Source organism: Liolophura sinensis, chromosome 1 (assembly GCF_032854445.1).
Source record: "Liolophura sinensis isolate JHLJ2023 chromosome 1, CUHK_Ljap_v2, whole genome shotgun sequence".
Taxonomy (NCBI): domain Eukaryota; kingdom Metazoa; phylum Mollusca; class Polyplacophora; order Chitonida; family Chitonidae; genus Liolophura; species Liolophura sinensis.
This window is the reverse complement of record NC_088295.1, coordinates 95,710,267-95,725,507: the sequence shown is the minus strand read 5'-3', so window position 1 is coordinate 95,725,507 and position 15,241 is coordinate 95,710,267. Positions and strand designations below refer to the sequence as shown.

The following is a 15,241-nucleotide window of genomic DNA, read 5'->3' as shown; positions in this document are numbered from 1 at the left end:
AAGAGCGGTGGAAATCCGTCCTGCAACAAGGAGGCACATTACATGCACTCTAAGGACCCATTTGTCGTCACATGACTGAAAAATTGTTGAGTACGACGTTCAACCATAAGCGCTCACTCGCTCTTTCAGTGGGCATGACTGAATTAGCAAGTTTCATACAACTACGAGTAATAAAAAGGGTGTTTTTGATGAGGTTTGGTTCATATTTCCTCATAATATCTGTGGCATTTTAGGCTAAAAAGGTAACTTTATAGTGCAGTGCATTATGTTACTGAAGTCGAAGGCCACACTTGTGCTGGAATAATCAAATCAAATTGGTAGTAAAATTATAGAGAGTGTCTTCTGTGGTCTGTGTTGTAGGCCTACACGCAGCGAATGTACCGCTGTGGCGTGACAAGGTGAGCGGTGGTTCGATCGAAGTGGGGTAGATTTTCTGATGTTTGATCACCAAATTCTACCTGTTTTCTTCCGCTTTCGACGTTTTAAACGATTGGAATCGATTCAGCGGACATCAAATCCTTTTACACATAATATCTGCAGTTTGGATAGCCCAGCGCTGGGGTTCTACATGAAGCGTCTTGCCTCATCGACACTTTGCTTGGTGCTTATAATGACACCGGTGTGTAATGCACTTCCTTGCAGTGCTGGTGCACTGATGCTTGGTGTTTAATGGCACGAGAGTGTAATACACTGTCTTGTAGAGCTGGTACACTGATGTTTGGTGCGTAATGACACCAGTGTATGATACACTTGACATCCTTTTAGTGCAACAACTTGCAGATGGTCGTGGGTTTCCACAGTGGGTTCTGTCCGGTTTCCCCTCACCATAATGCTGGTAGCAGTCGTATAAGTGAAATATTCTTGAGTACGGCATAAAACACTAGTCAAATAAATAAATAACTTATAGTGCTGGTACAGTGATCGATGCTGTGAGTTTAATGACGCTAGTGTATGGCACACTTTCTAGTTTATGGTGCGGGTACACTGATGCTCGGTGCCTAATGGCACGAGTGTGTAATACACTTCCTTGTAGTGCTGGTACACCGATTGGTACATAATGACACGAGTGTGTAATACACCTCCTTGTAGTGCTGGTACACTGATTGGTGCTTAATGACACCAGTGTGTAATACACTTCCTTGTAGTGCTGGTACACAGATTCTTGGTGCTTATTGACACCAGTGTATGACACACTTCCTTGTGGTGCTGGTACACTGATGCTTGGTGCTTAGTGGCACCAGCGTATGACACACTTCCTTGTGGTGCTAGTACACTGATGCTTGGTGCTTAATGGCACCAGCGTATGACACATTTCCTTGTGGTGCTGGTACACTGATGCTTGGTGCTTAATGGCACCTGCGTATGACACACTTCCTTGTGGTGCTGGTACACTGATGCTTGGTGCTTAATGGCACCAGCGTATGACACACTTCCTTAGGTGCTGGTACACTGATGCTTGGTGCTTAATGGCACCAGCGTATGACACACTTCCTTGTGGTGCTGGTACACTGATACCAGTGTGTGATGTATCGCCTTTAAGTCCAATTTCATGTAACTTTGTAAGTCATATTTCTTTTTTTGTAAAAGACGCGGTCTAGGTCACAGTGTCATAAAGTTATTTTTTCGCCACAATATCGCTGGCTAATTGCAGATGTGGCGAAGGCATAATTAATCATTCCTTAATGAAGTTATTACTTCCTGAGTATAGCATATTAAAACACCAATCGTATAAAAGAATTCTGCAATGTTATTATCAGATTGATAAGTCAACGTTTATATGGAGGCCAGAGGTAAGTACACTAGGACTAAATGACCAAGACCACAGCAATTGTCACATTCTATATCGGGTTTATTTAACAACAACAGTATTTACATATTAATGTTTTACAGAAATAAGCAGCTGAGCTGATTTGCCATTCTGTTCACTACAAACTGTTGAGAAGAAAGGATGGTCAGCCCAGTGGCTGTGATCAGAATATTACACAGCTATACAGCAAAGGGGCAAAACCTCACCAGGCAGTACTATCGATCCACTTCCCCAAATACTATATCCAATGTTCCTACAACAAAACAAGTGGTGGGTATGTAGTATCCGAGAATATCCCAAATATAGCAGTTACCTCCCTTTAAACCACACTACATTACAACCATGTGCAAAACTTACAAATCAGACAAAACATGAAATTTGTAGATGTAAATCTTCACCATCACAGAGAATCAGCATGAGAACTGCTGAGCTGAAGCCAGGTACACACTTACTTACGATGGCGACCACATCTGCCAACACGACACCTTTTGACACCTTGTGAAGCTGGGTACACACTTACCTACGATGGCCACCACAACTGTCAACTTGACACCTTTTGACACCTTGTGAAGCTGGGTACACACTTACCTACGATGGCCACCACATCTGTCAACACGAAACCTTTTGACACCTTGTGAAGCTGGGTACACACTTACCTATGATGGCGACCACATCTGCCAACCCGACACCTTTTGACACCTTGTGGAGCTGGGTACACACTTACCTACGATGGCCACCACATCTGTCAACACGAAACCTTTTGACACCTTGTGAAGCTGGGTACAGACTTACCTATGATGGCGACCACATCTGCCAACACGACACCTTTTGACACCTTGTGAAGCTGGGTACAGACTTACCTACGATGGCCACCACATCTGTCAACACGAAACCTTTTGACACCTTGTGAAGCTGGGTACACACTTACCTATGATGGCGACCACATCTGCCAACCCAACACCTTTTGACACCTTGTGGAGCTGGGTACACACTTACCTACGATGGCCACCACATCTGTCAACACGAAACCTTTTGACACCTTGTGAAGCTGGGTACAGACTTACCTATGATGGCGACCACATCTGCCAAACCGACACCTTTTGACACCTTGTGAAGCTGGGCACAGACTTACCTACGATGGCCACCACATCTGCCAACACGACACCTTTTGACACCTTGTGAAGCTGGGTACACACTTACCTACGATGGACACCACATCTGCCTACATGACACATTTTGACACCTTTTGAAGCTTGGTACAGACTTACCTATGATGGCCACCACGACACCTTTTGACACCTTGTGAAGCTGAGCACGGACTTACCTATGATGGCCACCACATCTGCCTACATGAGACCTTTTGACACCTTGTGAAGCTGGGTACACACTTACCCACGATGGTCACCACATCTGCCTACATGAGACCTTTTGACACCTTGTGAAGCTGGGTACACACTTACCTACGATGGACACCACATCAGCCTACATGACACATTTTGACACCTTTTGAAGCTGGGTACAGACTTACCTATGATGGCCACCACATCTGCCAACATGACACCTTTTGACACCTTGTGAAGCTGGGTACACACTTACCTACGATGGTCACCACATCTGCCTACATGAGACCTTTTGACACCTTGTGAAGCTGAGCACAGACTTACCTATGATGGCCACCACATCTGCCTACATGAGACCTTTTGACACCTTGTGAAGCTAAGCACAGACTTACCTATGATGGCCAACACATCTGCCAACACGACACCTTTTGACACCTTGTGAAGCTGGGCACAGACTTACCTACGATGGCCACCACATCTGCCTACATGAGACCTTTTGACACCTTGTGAAGCTGAGCACAGACTTACCTACGATGGCCACCACATCTGCCTACATGAGACCTTTTGACACCTTGTGAAGCTAAGCACAGACTTACCTATGATGGCCAACACATCTGCCTACATGACACCTTTTGACACCTTGTGAAGCTGGGCACAGATTTACCTACGATGGCCACCACATCTGCCTACATGAGACCTTTTGACACCTTGTGAAGCTGAGCACAGACTTACCTATGATGGCCACCACATCTGCCAACACGAAACCTTTTGACACCTTGTGAAGCTAAGCACAGACTTACCTATGATGGCCAACACATCTGCCTACATGACACCTTTTGACACCTTGTGAAGCTGAGCACAGACTTACCTATGATGGCCACCACATCTGCCTACATGAGACCTTTTGACACCTTGTGAAGCTAAGCACAGACTTACCTATGATGGCCAACACATCTGCCAACACGACACCTTTTGACACCTTGTGAAGCTGAGCACAGACTTACCTACGATGGCCACCACATCTGCCTACATGAGACCTTTTGACACCTTGTGAAGCTGGGCACAGATTTACCTACGATGGCCACCACATCTGCCTACATGAGACCTTTTGACACCTTGTGAAGCTGGGTACACACTTACCTATGATGGCCACCACATCTGCCTACATGAGACCTTTTGACACCTTGTGAAGCTGAGCACAGACTTACCTATGATGCCCAACACATCTGCCAACACGACACCTTTTGACACCTTGTGAAGCTGAGCACAGACTTACCTACGATGGCCACCACATCTGCCAACACGACACCTTTTGACACCTTGTGAAGCTGAGCACAGACTTACCTACGATGGCCACCACATCTGCCTACATGACACCTTTTGACACCTTGTGAAGCTGAGCACAGACTTACCTACGATGGCCACCACATCTGCCTACATGAGACCTTTTGACACCTTGTGAAGCTAAGCACAGACTTACCTACGATGGCCAACACATCTGCCTACATGAGACCTTTTGACACCTTGTGAAGCTAAGCACAGACTTACCTATGATGGCCAACACATCTGCCTACATGACACATTTTGACACCTTGCGAAGCTGGGTACACACTTACCTACGATGGCCACCACATCTGCCAACACGACACCTTTTGACACCTTGTGAAGCTGGGCACAGACTTACCTATGATGGCCACCACATCTGCCTACATGAGACCTTTTGACACCTTGTGAAGCTGGGTACACACTTACCTACGATGGCCACCACATCTGCCAACACGACACCTTTTGACACCTTGTGAAGCTGGGTACACACTTACCTACGATGGCCACCACATCTGCCAACATGACACCTTTTGACACCTTGTGAAGCTGAGCACAGACTTACCTATGATGGCCACCACATCTGCCAACATGACACCTTTTGACACCTTGTGAAGCTGGGTACACACTTACCTATGATGGCCAACACATCTGCCAACATGACACCTTTTGACACCTTGTGAAGCTGGGCACAGACTTACCTATGATGGCCACCACATCTGCCAACATGACACCTTTTGACACCTTGAGAAGCTGGGCACAGACTTACCTATGATGGCCACCACATCTGCCAACATGACACCTTTTGACACCTTGTGAAGCTGGGTACACACTTACCTACGATGGCCACCACATCTGCCAACATGACACCTTTTGACACCTTGTGAAGCTAAGCACAGACTTACCTATGATGGCCACCACATCTGCCAACATGACACCTTTTGACACCTTGTGAAGCTGGGTACACACTTACCTACGATGGCCACCACATCTGCCAACATGACACCTTTTGACACCTTGTGAAGCTGGGTACAGACTTACCTATAATGGCCACCACATCTGCCAACATGAGACCTTTTGACACCTTGTGAAGACCAGCCTACAATCACAAAAAAAACATCCACGTCTTTACTGTTCACATTTTAAATCTTTGACAAGAGTTTCACTACCAAAATTAAACTACAGAAAATTTTCAAGCAGTATTTACTAGAAAATACATAGTATACGAGCTTGAGGCTTCAAGGAAAAACATTAGTAAAGATATTTACCAGATGAGCAAATCCTGGAGCCTTGATCTTACATCGATAGGGTTTGTTTGTGCCATCTGACACTAAGTACACACCAAATTCTCCCTGCAAAGATAAACATTAAGCAGTCAATGTCCAGCAGAACATTTCCAACTTCTATGGGTGTTATTAAGCCACCTCACCTCAAATTGCAACGTGTATATAAACTGTGTGACAGTGGCTGTTTGTGTGTCCTAGATGGCACTGTATAGTGTCCTAGATGACAGGGTACAGAGGCAGTGTGCCTGTCTTAGATGACAGGGTAGAGAGGCAGTTTGTGTGTCCTAGATGACAAGGTACAGGGGCAGTTTGTGTGTCCTAGATGACAGGGTACAGAGGCAGTTTGTGTGTCCTAGATGACAGGGTAGAGAGGCAGTTTGTGTGTCCTAGATGACAGGGTACAGAGGCAGTTTGTGTGTCCTAGATGACAGGGTAGAGAGGCAGTTTGTGTGTCCTAGATGACAGGGTAGAGAGGCAGTTTGTGTGTCTTAGATGACAAGGTACAGAGGCAGTTTGTGTGTCCTAGATGACAGTGTATAGTGTCCTAGATGACAGGGTACAGAGGCAGTTTGCCTGTCTTAGATGACAGGGTAGAGAGGCAGTTTGTGTGTCCTAGATGGCAAAGGATAGTACCCTAGATGAAAGGGTACAGATGCAGTTTGTGTGTCCTAGATGACAAGGTACAGATGCAGTTTGTGTGTCCTAGATGACAGGGTACAGTGGCAGTTTGTGTGTCCTAGATGACAAGGTACAGAGGCAGTTTGTGTGTCCTAGATGGCAAGGTACAGAGGCAGTTTGTGTGTCCTAGATGACAGGGTACAGTGGCAGTTTGTGTGTCCTAGATGACAAGGTACAGTGGCAGTTTGCCTGTCTTAGATGACAGAGTACAGTGGCAGTTTGTGTGTCCTAGATTGCACGGTATAGTGTCCTAGATGACAGGGTACAGTGGCAGTTTGCCTGTCTTAGATGACAGTGTACAGATGCAGTTTGTGTGTCCTAGATGACAAGGTGCAGAGGCAGTTTGTGTGTCCTAGATGACAGGGTACAGTGGCAGTTTGTGTGTCCTAGATGACAGGGTACAGTGGCACTTCGTGTGTCCTAGATGACAAGGTACACAGGCAGTTTGTGTGTTCCTAGATGACAGAGTACAGTGGCCGTTTGTGTGTCCTAGATGACAAGGTACAGAGGCAGTTTGTGTGTACTAGATGACAAGGTACAGTGGCAGTGTGTGTGTCCTAGATGACAGGGTACAGTGGCAGTTTGCCTGTCTTAGATGACAGAGTACAGTGGCTGTTTGTGTGTCCTAGATGACAAGGTACAGTGGCAGTTTGTGTGTCCTAGATGACAGGGTACAGTGGCACTTCGTGTGTCAAGGTACACAGGCAGTTTGTGTGTCCTAGATGACAGAGTACAGTGGCTGTTTGTGTGTCCTAGATGACAAGGTACAGAGGCAGTTTGTGTGTCCTAGATGACAAGGTACAGTGGCAGTGTGTGTGTCCTAGATGACAGGGTACAGTGGCAGTTTGCCTGTCTTAGATGACAGAGTACAGTGGCTGTTTGTGTGTCCTAGATGACAAGGTAAAGTGGCAGTTTGTGTGTCCTAGAGGGTAAGGGAGTGAGGAAGGGCTTGTGGAATCAGCCCCTCGTGTAGAGGGTCAGGGAGTGAGGAAGGCCTTGTGGAATCAGCCCCTCATGTAGAGAGTAAGAGAGTGAGGAAGGGCTTGTGGAATCAGCCCCTCGTGTAGAGGGTCAGGGAGTGAGGAAGTACTTGTGGAATCAGCCCCTCATGTAGAGGGTCAGGGAGTGAGGAAGGCCTTGTGGAATCAGCCCCTCATGTAGAGGGTAAGAGAGTGAGGAAGGGCTTGTGGAATCAGCCCCTCATGTAGAGGGTAAGAGAGTGAGGAAGGGCTTGTGGAATCAGCCCCTCATGTAGAGGGTAAGGGAGTGAGGAAGGGCTTGTGGAATCAGCCCCTCGTGTAGAGGTCAAGGAGTGAGGAGGGGCTTGTGGAATCAGCCCCTCATGTAGAGGGTAAGGGAGTGAGGAACAGCTTGTGGAATCAGCCCTCAAGTAGAGGGTCAGGGAGTGAGGAAGGGCTTGTGAAATCAGCCCCCTCATGTAGAAGGTCAGGGAGTGAGGAAGGGCTTGTGGAATCAGCCCCTTATGTAGATTTTTTTTTTTTTTTTTTTTTTTTTTGATTGGTGTTTTACGCCGTACTCAAGAATATTTCACTTATACGACGGCAGCCAGCATTATGGTGGGTGGAAACCGGGCAGAGCATGGGGGAAACCCACGACCATCCGCAGGTTGCTGACAGACCTTCCCACGTACGGCCGGAGAGGAAGGCAGCATGGGCTGGTCTTGAACTCACAGCGCCCTCATGTAGAGGGTAAGGGAGTGAGGAAGGGCTTGTGGAATCAGCCTCTCATGTAGAGGGTAAGGGAGTGAGGAAGGCCTTGTGGAATCAGCCCCTCATGTAGAGGGTCAGGGAGTGAGGAAGGGCTTGTGGAATCAGCCCCTCATGTAGAGGGTAAAGGAGTGAGGAAGGGCTTGTGGAATCAGCCCCTCTTGTAGAGGGTCAGGGAGTGAGGAAGGGCTTGTGGAATCGGCCCCTCGTGTAGAGGGTAAGGGAGTGAGGAAGGGCTTGTGGAATCAGCCCCTCGTGTAGAGGGCCAGGGAGTGAGGAAGGACGTGGAATCGGCCCCTCATGTAGAGCGTCAGGTAGTGAGGAAGGGCTTGTGGAATCAGCCCCTCATGTAGAGGGTCAGGGAGTGAGGAAGGTCTTGTGGAATCAGCCCCTCTTGTAGAGGGTCAGGGAGTGAGGAAGGGCTTGTGGAATCGGCCCCTCGTGTAGAGGGTCAGGTAGTGAGAAAGGTCTTGTGGAATCAGCCCCTCATGTAGAGGGTAAGGGAGTGAGGAAGGGCTTGTGGAATCAGCCCCTCATGTAGAGGGTCAGGGAGTGAGGAAGGTCTTGTGAAATCAGCCCCTCGTGTAGAGAGTCAGGGAGTGAGGAAGGGCTTGTGGAATCAGGCCCTCGTGTAGAGGGTAAGGGAGTGAGGAAGGGCTTGTGGAATCAGCCCCTCATGTAGAGGGTAAGAGAGTGAGGAAGGGCTTGTGGAATCAGCCCCTCGTGTAGAGGGTCAGGGAGTGAGGAAGGGCTTGTGGAATCAGCCCCTCGTGTAGAGGGTAAGGGAGTGAGGAAGGGCTTGTGGAATCAGCCCCTCTTGTAGAGGGTCAGGGAGTGAGGAAGGGCTTGTGGAATCAGGCCCTCGTGTAGAGGGTAAGGGAGTGAGGAAGGGCTTGTGGAATCAGCCCCTCATGTAGAGGGTAAGAGAGTGAGGAAGGGCTTGTGGAATCAGCCCCTCGTGTAGAGGGTCAGGGAGTGAGGAAGGACTTGTGGAATCAGCCCCTCGTGTAGAGGGTAAGGGAGTGAGGAAGGGCTTGTGGAATCAGCCCCTCATGTAGAGGGTAAGGGAGTGAGGAAGGGCTTGTGGAATCAGCCCCTCTTGTAGAGGGTCAGGGAGTGAGGAAGGGCTTGTGGAATCGGCCCCTCGTGTAGAGGGTCAGGTGGTGAGAAAGGTCTTGTGGAATCAGCCCCTCATATAGAGGGTAAGGGAGTGAGGAAGGGCTTGTGGAATCAGCCCCTCTTGTAGAGGGTCAGGGAGTGAGGAAGGGCTTGTGGAATCGGCCCCTTGTGTAGAGGGTCAGGTAGTGAGAAAGGTCTTGTGGAATCAGCCCCTCATATAGAGGGTAAGGGAGTGAGGAAGGGCTTGTGGAATCAGCCCCTCGTGTAGAGGGTAAGGGAGTGAGGAAGGGCTTGTGGAATCAGCCCCTCATGTAGAGGGTAAGGGAGTGAGGAAGGGCTTGTGGAATCAGCCCCTCATGTAAGGTCTTGTGGAATCAGCCCCTCATGTAGAGGGTAAGGGAGTGAGGAAGGGCTTGTGGAATCAGCCCCTCTTGTAGAGGGTCAGGGAGTGAGGAAGGGCTTGTGGAATCGGCCCCTCGTGTAGAGGGTCAGGTAGTGAGAAAGGTCTTGTGGAATCAGCCCCTCATGTAGAGGGTAAGGGAGTGAGGAAGGGCTTGTGGAATCAGCCCCTCATGTAGAGGGTCAGGGAGTGAGGAAGGTCTTGTGGAATCAGCCCCTCGTGTAGAGGGTCAGGGAGTGAGGAAGGGCTTGTGGAATCAGGCCCTCATGTAGAGGGTAAGGGAGTGAGGAAGGGCTTGTGGAATCAGCCCCTCATGTAGAGGGTAAGAGAGTGAGGAAGGGCTTGTGGAATCAGCCCCTCGTGTAGAGGGTAAGGGAGTGAGGAAGGGCTTGTGGAATCAGCCCCTCGTGTAGAGGGTAAGGGAGTGAGGAAGGGCTTGTGGAATCAGCCCCTCATGTAGAGGGTAAGGTAGTGAGGAAGGGCTTGTGGAATCAGCCCCTCGTGTAGAGGGTAAGGGAGGGAGGAAGGTCTTGTGGAATCAGCCCCTCGTGTAGAGGGCAAGGGAGTGAGGAAGGTCTTGTGGAATCAGCCCCTCATGTAGAGGGTAAATGAGTGAGGAAGGGCTTGTGGAATCAGCCCCTCGTGTAGAGAGTCAGGGAGTGAGGAAGGGCTTGTGGAATCAGCCCCTCGTGTAGAGGGTAAGGGAGTGAGGAAGGGCTTGTGGAATCAGCCCCTCATGTAGAGGGTAAGGGAGTGAGGAAGGGCTTGTGGAATCAGCCCCTCATGTAAGGTCTTGTGGAATCAGCCCCTCATGTATAGGGTAAGGGAGTGAGGAAGGGCTTGTGGAATCAGCCCCTCATGTAGAGGGTCAGGTAGTGAGGAAGGGCTTGTGGAATCAGCCTCTCATGTAGAGGGTCAGGGAGTGAGGAAGGGCTTGTGGAGTGGACCCCTCGTGTAGAGGGTCAGGGAGTGAGGAAGGGCTTGTGGAATCAGCCCCTCTACATAGAGGGTCAGGGAGTGAGGAAGGGCTTGTGGAATCAGCCCCTCATGTAGAGGGTCAGGGAGTGAGGAAGGGCTTGTGGAATCAGCCCCTCATGTAGAGGGTAAGAGAATGAGGAAGGGCTTGTGGAATCAGCCCCTCGTGTAGAGGGTAAGGGAGTGAGGAAGGCCTTGTGGAATCAGCCCCTCATGTAGAGGGTCAGGGAGTGAGGAAGGGCTTGTGGAATCAGCCCCTCATGTAGAGGGTAAGGGAGTGAGGAAGGGCTTGTGGAATCAGCCCCTCATGTAGAGGGTCAGGTAGTGAGAAAGGTGTTGTGGAATCAGCCCCTCATGTAGAGGGTCAGGGAGTGAGGAAGGTCTTGTGGAATCAGCCCCTCATGTAGAGGGTCAGGGAGTGAGGAAGGGCTTGTGGAATCAGCCCCTCGTGTAGAGGGTCAGGGAGTGAGGAAGAGCTTGTGGAATCAGCCCCTCATGTAGAGGGCCAGGGAGTGAGGAAGGTCTTGTGGAATCAGCCCCTCATGTAGAGGGTCAGGGAGTGAGGAAGGTCTTGTGGAATCAGCCCCTCGTGTAGAGGGTAAGGGAGTGAGGAAGGGCTTGTGGAATCAGCCCCTCATGTAGAGGGTCAGGTAGTGAGAAAGGTCTTGTGGAATCAGCCCCTCGTGTAGAGGGTAAGGGAGTGAGGAAGGGTTTGTGGAATCAGCCCCTCATGTAGAGGGTAAAGGAGTGAGGAAGGGCTTGTGGAATCAGCCCCTCATGTAGAGGGTCAGGGAGTGAGGAAGGCCTTGTGGAATCAGCCCCTCGTGTAGAGGGTAAGGGAGTGAGGAAGGGCTTGTGGAGTGGGCCCCTCGTGTAGAGGGTCAGGGAGTGAGGAAGGGCTTGTGGAATCAGCCCCTCTACATAGAGGGTCAGGGAGTGAGGAAGGGCTTGTGGAATCAGCCCCTCATGTAGAGGGTCAGGGAGTGAGGAAGGGCTTGTGGAATCAGCCCCTCATGTAGAGGGTAAGAGAATGAGGAAGGGCTTGTGGAATCAGCCCCTCGTGTAGAGGGTAAGGGAGTGAGGAAGGCCTTGTGGAATCAGCCCCTCATGTAGAGGGTCAGGGAGTGAGGAAGGGCTTGTGGAATCAGCCCCTCATGTAGAGGGTCAGGGAGTGAGGAAGGGCTTGTGATATCAGCCCCTCATGTAGAGGGTCAGGTAGTGAGAAAGGTCTTGTGGAATCAGCCCCTCATGTAGAGGGCCAGGGAGTGAGGAAGGTCTTGTGGAATCAGCCCCTCATGTAGAGGGTCAGGGAGTGAGGAAGGGCTTGTGGAATCAGCCCCTCATGTAGAGGGTAAATGAGTGAGGAAGGTCTTGTGGAATCAGCCCCTCATGTACAGGGTCAGGTAGTGAGAAAGGTCTTGTGGAATCAGCCCCTCGTGTAGAGGGTAAGGGAGTGAGGAAGGGCTTGTGGAATCAGCCCCTCGTGTAGAGGGTAAGGGAGTGAGGAAGGGCTTGTGGAATCAGCCCCTCATGTAGAGGGTCAGGGAGTGAGGAAGGCCTTGTGGAATCAGCCCCTCGTGTAGAGGGTAAGGGAGTGAGGAAGGGCTTGTGGAGTGGGCCCCTCGTGTAGAGGGTAAGGGAGTGAGGAAGGGCTTGTGGAATCAGCCCCTCATGTAGAGGGTCAGGTAGTGAGAAAGGTCTTGTGGAATCAGGCCCTCATGTAGAGGGTCAGGGAGTGAGGAAGGGCTTGTGGAGTCGGCCCCTCGTACAGTAGCAGTTTGTGTGTCCTAGATGACATGGTACAGTGACTCTTCAGGTAATAGTTCTGTGTATCAGATGACGTGACATGCTCCTCTTACCTTGGGGGCCTCAATGGCCGTGTATGTTGCTCCAGGAGGCACCTGATAGCCCTCAGAATAAAGCTTGAAGTGGTGGATCAGAGCTTCCATAGATTCCTAAAACACAACAACCAACAGGGAGCATGGTCTATAAAGATTCTCAAACAGGCACTCTTGAGGAAATTGGTTACAGATGCAAGACACACAACTATACCTTCATGTGTAACTGGCTGACAGTGGCAAAGAGCAAGACACAAAACTATACCTTCATGCATGATTGATTAACTGTGGCAAAGAGCAAGATGCTAAACTATAGCTTCATGTGTATTTGGTTAACTGTGGCAAAGAGCAAGACAAAGCTATACCCTAATGCGTGATTGGTTAACTGTGGCGAAGAGCAAGACACAAAACTATACCTTCATGTGTAACTGGTTGACAGAGTTGCAAAGAGCAAGATGCGAAACTATACCTTCATGTATGATTGGTTAACTGTGGCAAAGGGCAAGACACAAAACTATACCTTCATGTATGATTGGTTAACAGTGGCAAAGGGCAAGACACAAAACTATACCTTCATGTATGATTGGTTAACTGCGGCAAAAAGCAAAACACAAAACTATACCTTCATGTACGATTGGTTAACTGTGGCAAAGAGCAAGACACAAAACTATACCTTCATGTGTAATTGGTTAACTGTGGCAAAGAGCAACATGCAAAACTACCTTCATGTACACAATTGGTTAACTGTGGCAAAGAGCAAGACACAAAACTATACCTTCATGTATGATTGGTTAACTGTGGCAAAGAGCAAGACACAAAACTATACCTTCATGTATGATTGGTTAACTGTGGCAAACAGCAAGACACAAAGCTATACCTTCATGTATGATTGGTTAACTGTGGCAAAGAGCAAGACACAAATGTATACCTTCATGTGTAACTGGTTGACAGTGGCACAGAGCAAGACAGGAAAACTATACCTTCATGTATGATTGGTTAACTGTGGCAAAGAGCAAGACACAAAACTATACTTCCATGTGTAACTGGTTGACAGTGGCAAAGGGCAACATGCAAAACTATACCATCATGTATGACTGGTTAACTGTGGCAAAGAGTAAGACACAAAACTATGCTTCCATGTGTATTTGGTTGACAGTGGCAAAGAGCAAGACACAAAACTATACCTTCATGTGTAATTGGTTAACTGTGGCAAAGAGCAACATGCAAAACTACCTTCATGTATGATTGGTTAACTGTGGCAAAGAGCAAGACACAAAACTATACCTTCATGTATGATTGGTTAACTGTGGCAAAGAGCAAGACACAAAGCTATACCTTCATGTATGATTGGTTAACTGTGGCAAAGAGCAAGACACAAATGTATACCTTCATGTGTAACTGGTTGACAGTGGCAAAGAGCAAGGCGGGAAAACTGTACCTTCATGTATGATTGGTTAACTGTGGCAAAGAGCAAGACACAAAACTATACTTTCATGTGTAATTGGTTGACAGTGGCAAAGGGCATCATGCAAAACTATACCATCATGTATAACTGGTTAACTGTGGCAAAGAGCAAGACACAAAACTATACCTTCATGTGTAATTGCTTAACTGTGGCAAAGAGTAAGATGCGAAACTATACTTTCATGTATCATTGGTTAACTGTGGCAAAGAGCAAGACACAAAACTATATCTACATGTGTAATTGGTTGACAGTGGCAGATATAAGCGTCATGTCCGACGTTCATATACCTTTCGTAGTCCGTGAAAGGCGTTCCAAGTAGATAATTGCAAGATCCATTTCCAAAACAACATTTAACACTAGCTCCCAAAGACAAAGGTATGTAAGAATTATACAAATAAGAAATAAAGCCGCTAACACACAAGAGAGAAGCGGTCATCAGTTTTCAATGATGCCGGGCAGACAATGAATATTCCAGGCATGAATTCCATATCAAAGTTCACATTCAGTACTCTGTGAATGAGTTCCAGGTCAAAAAACAATTAAACAAGTATCTCAGTCGAGCAATGATTGCAACTGTTCATAAAGGCATCATGCTGATGTAATGAGCATGGCTACCTTTACGGCTCCTAGCCCCAGGTTAAGCGGTATTAGATAGAGTTTGAAAATGACAAGCATTACAGACCCTAACCGATAAGATTGTGATTCAAAAGTAACGGACGATTACGTCTTTTCCGTTAATATGTAAAGGTCTCATACTACAGAGGCCCCATCTATGATGTTACACATGACATGGTTATGATTAGTTAACTGTGGCAAAGAGCAAGACACAAAGATATACCTTCATGTATGATTGGTTAACTGTGGCAAAGAGCAAGACACAAAACTATACCTTCATGTGTAACTGGTTGACAGTGGCAAAGAGCAAGACGGGAAACTATACCTTCACATATGACTGGTTAACTGTGGCAAAGAGCAAGACACAAAACTATACTTCCATGTGTAATTGGTTGACAGTGGCAAAGAGCAAGACACAAAACTATACCTTCATGTACGATTGGTTAACTGTGGCAAAGGGTAACATGAAAAACTATACCTTCATGAATGACTGGTTAACTGTGGCAAAGAGGAAGACACAAAACTATACCTTCATGTATGATTGGTTAACTGTGGCAAAGAGCAACATGCCAACCTATACCTTCACGTGTATCTGGTTGACAGTGGCAGAGAGCAAGACACAAAACTATACCTTCATGTGTAATTGGTTAACTGTGGCAAAGGGCAAG

The 15,241-nt window shown here is 48.2% G+C and overlaps 1 protein-coding gene across 1 annotated transcript in view; it reads right to left on the bottom strand.

Moving 5' to 3' along the window:
* Positions 1–1,828: 1,828 nt before the first annotated feature.
* Positions 1,829–15,241, bottom strand: part of LOC135481921 (NADH-ubiquinone oxidoreductase 49 kDa subunit-like) — a 33,653-nt gene continuing 20,240 nt past the window's right edge. Inside the window, exons 11-14 of the mRNA XM_064761700.1 lie at positions 12,515–12,610; positions 5,739–5,822; positions 5,512–5,569; positions 1,829–2,060 (exon numbers count right to left, since the gene is read on the bottom strand). Coding sequence (XP_064617770.1) covers positions 2,023–2,060; positions 5,512–5,569; positions 5,739–5,822; positions 12,515–12,610 — 276 coding nt within the window. The 3' untranslated portion in view covers positions 1,829–2,022. The remainder of the gene's footprint in view (positions 2,061–5,511; positions 5,570–5,738; positions 5,823–12,514; positions 12,611–15,241) is intronic.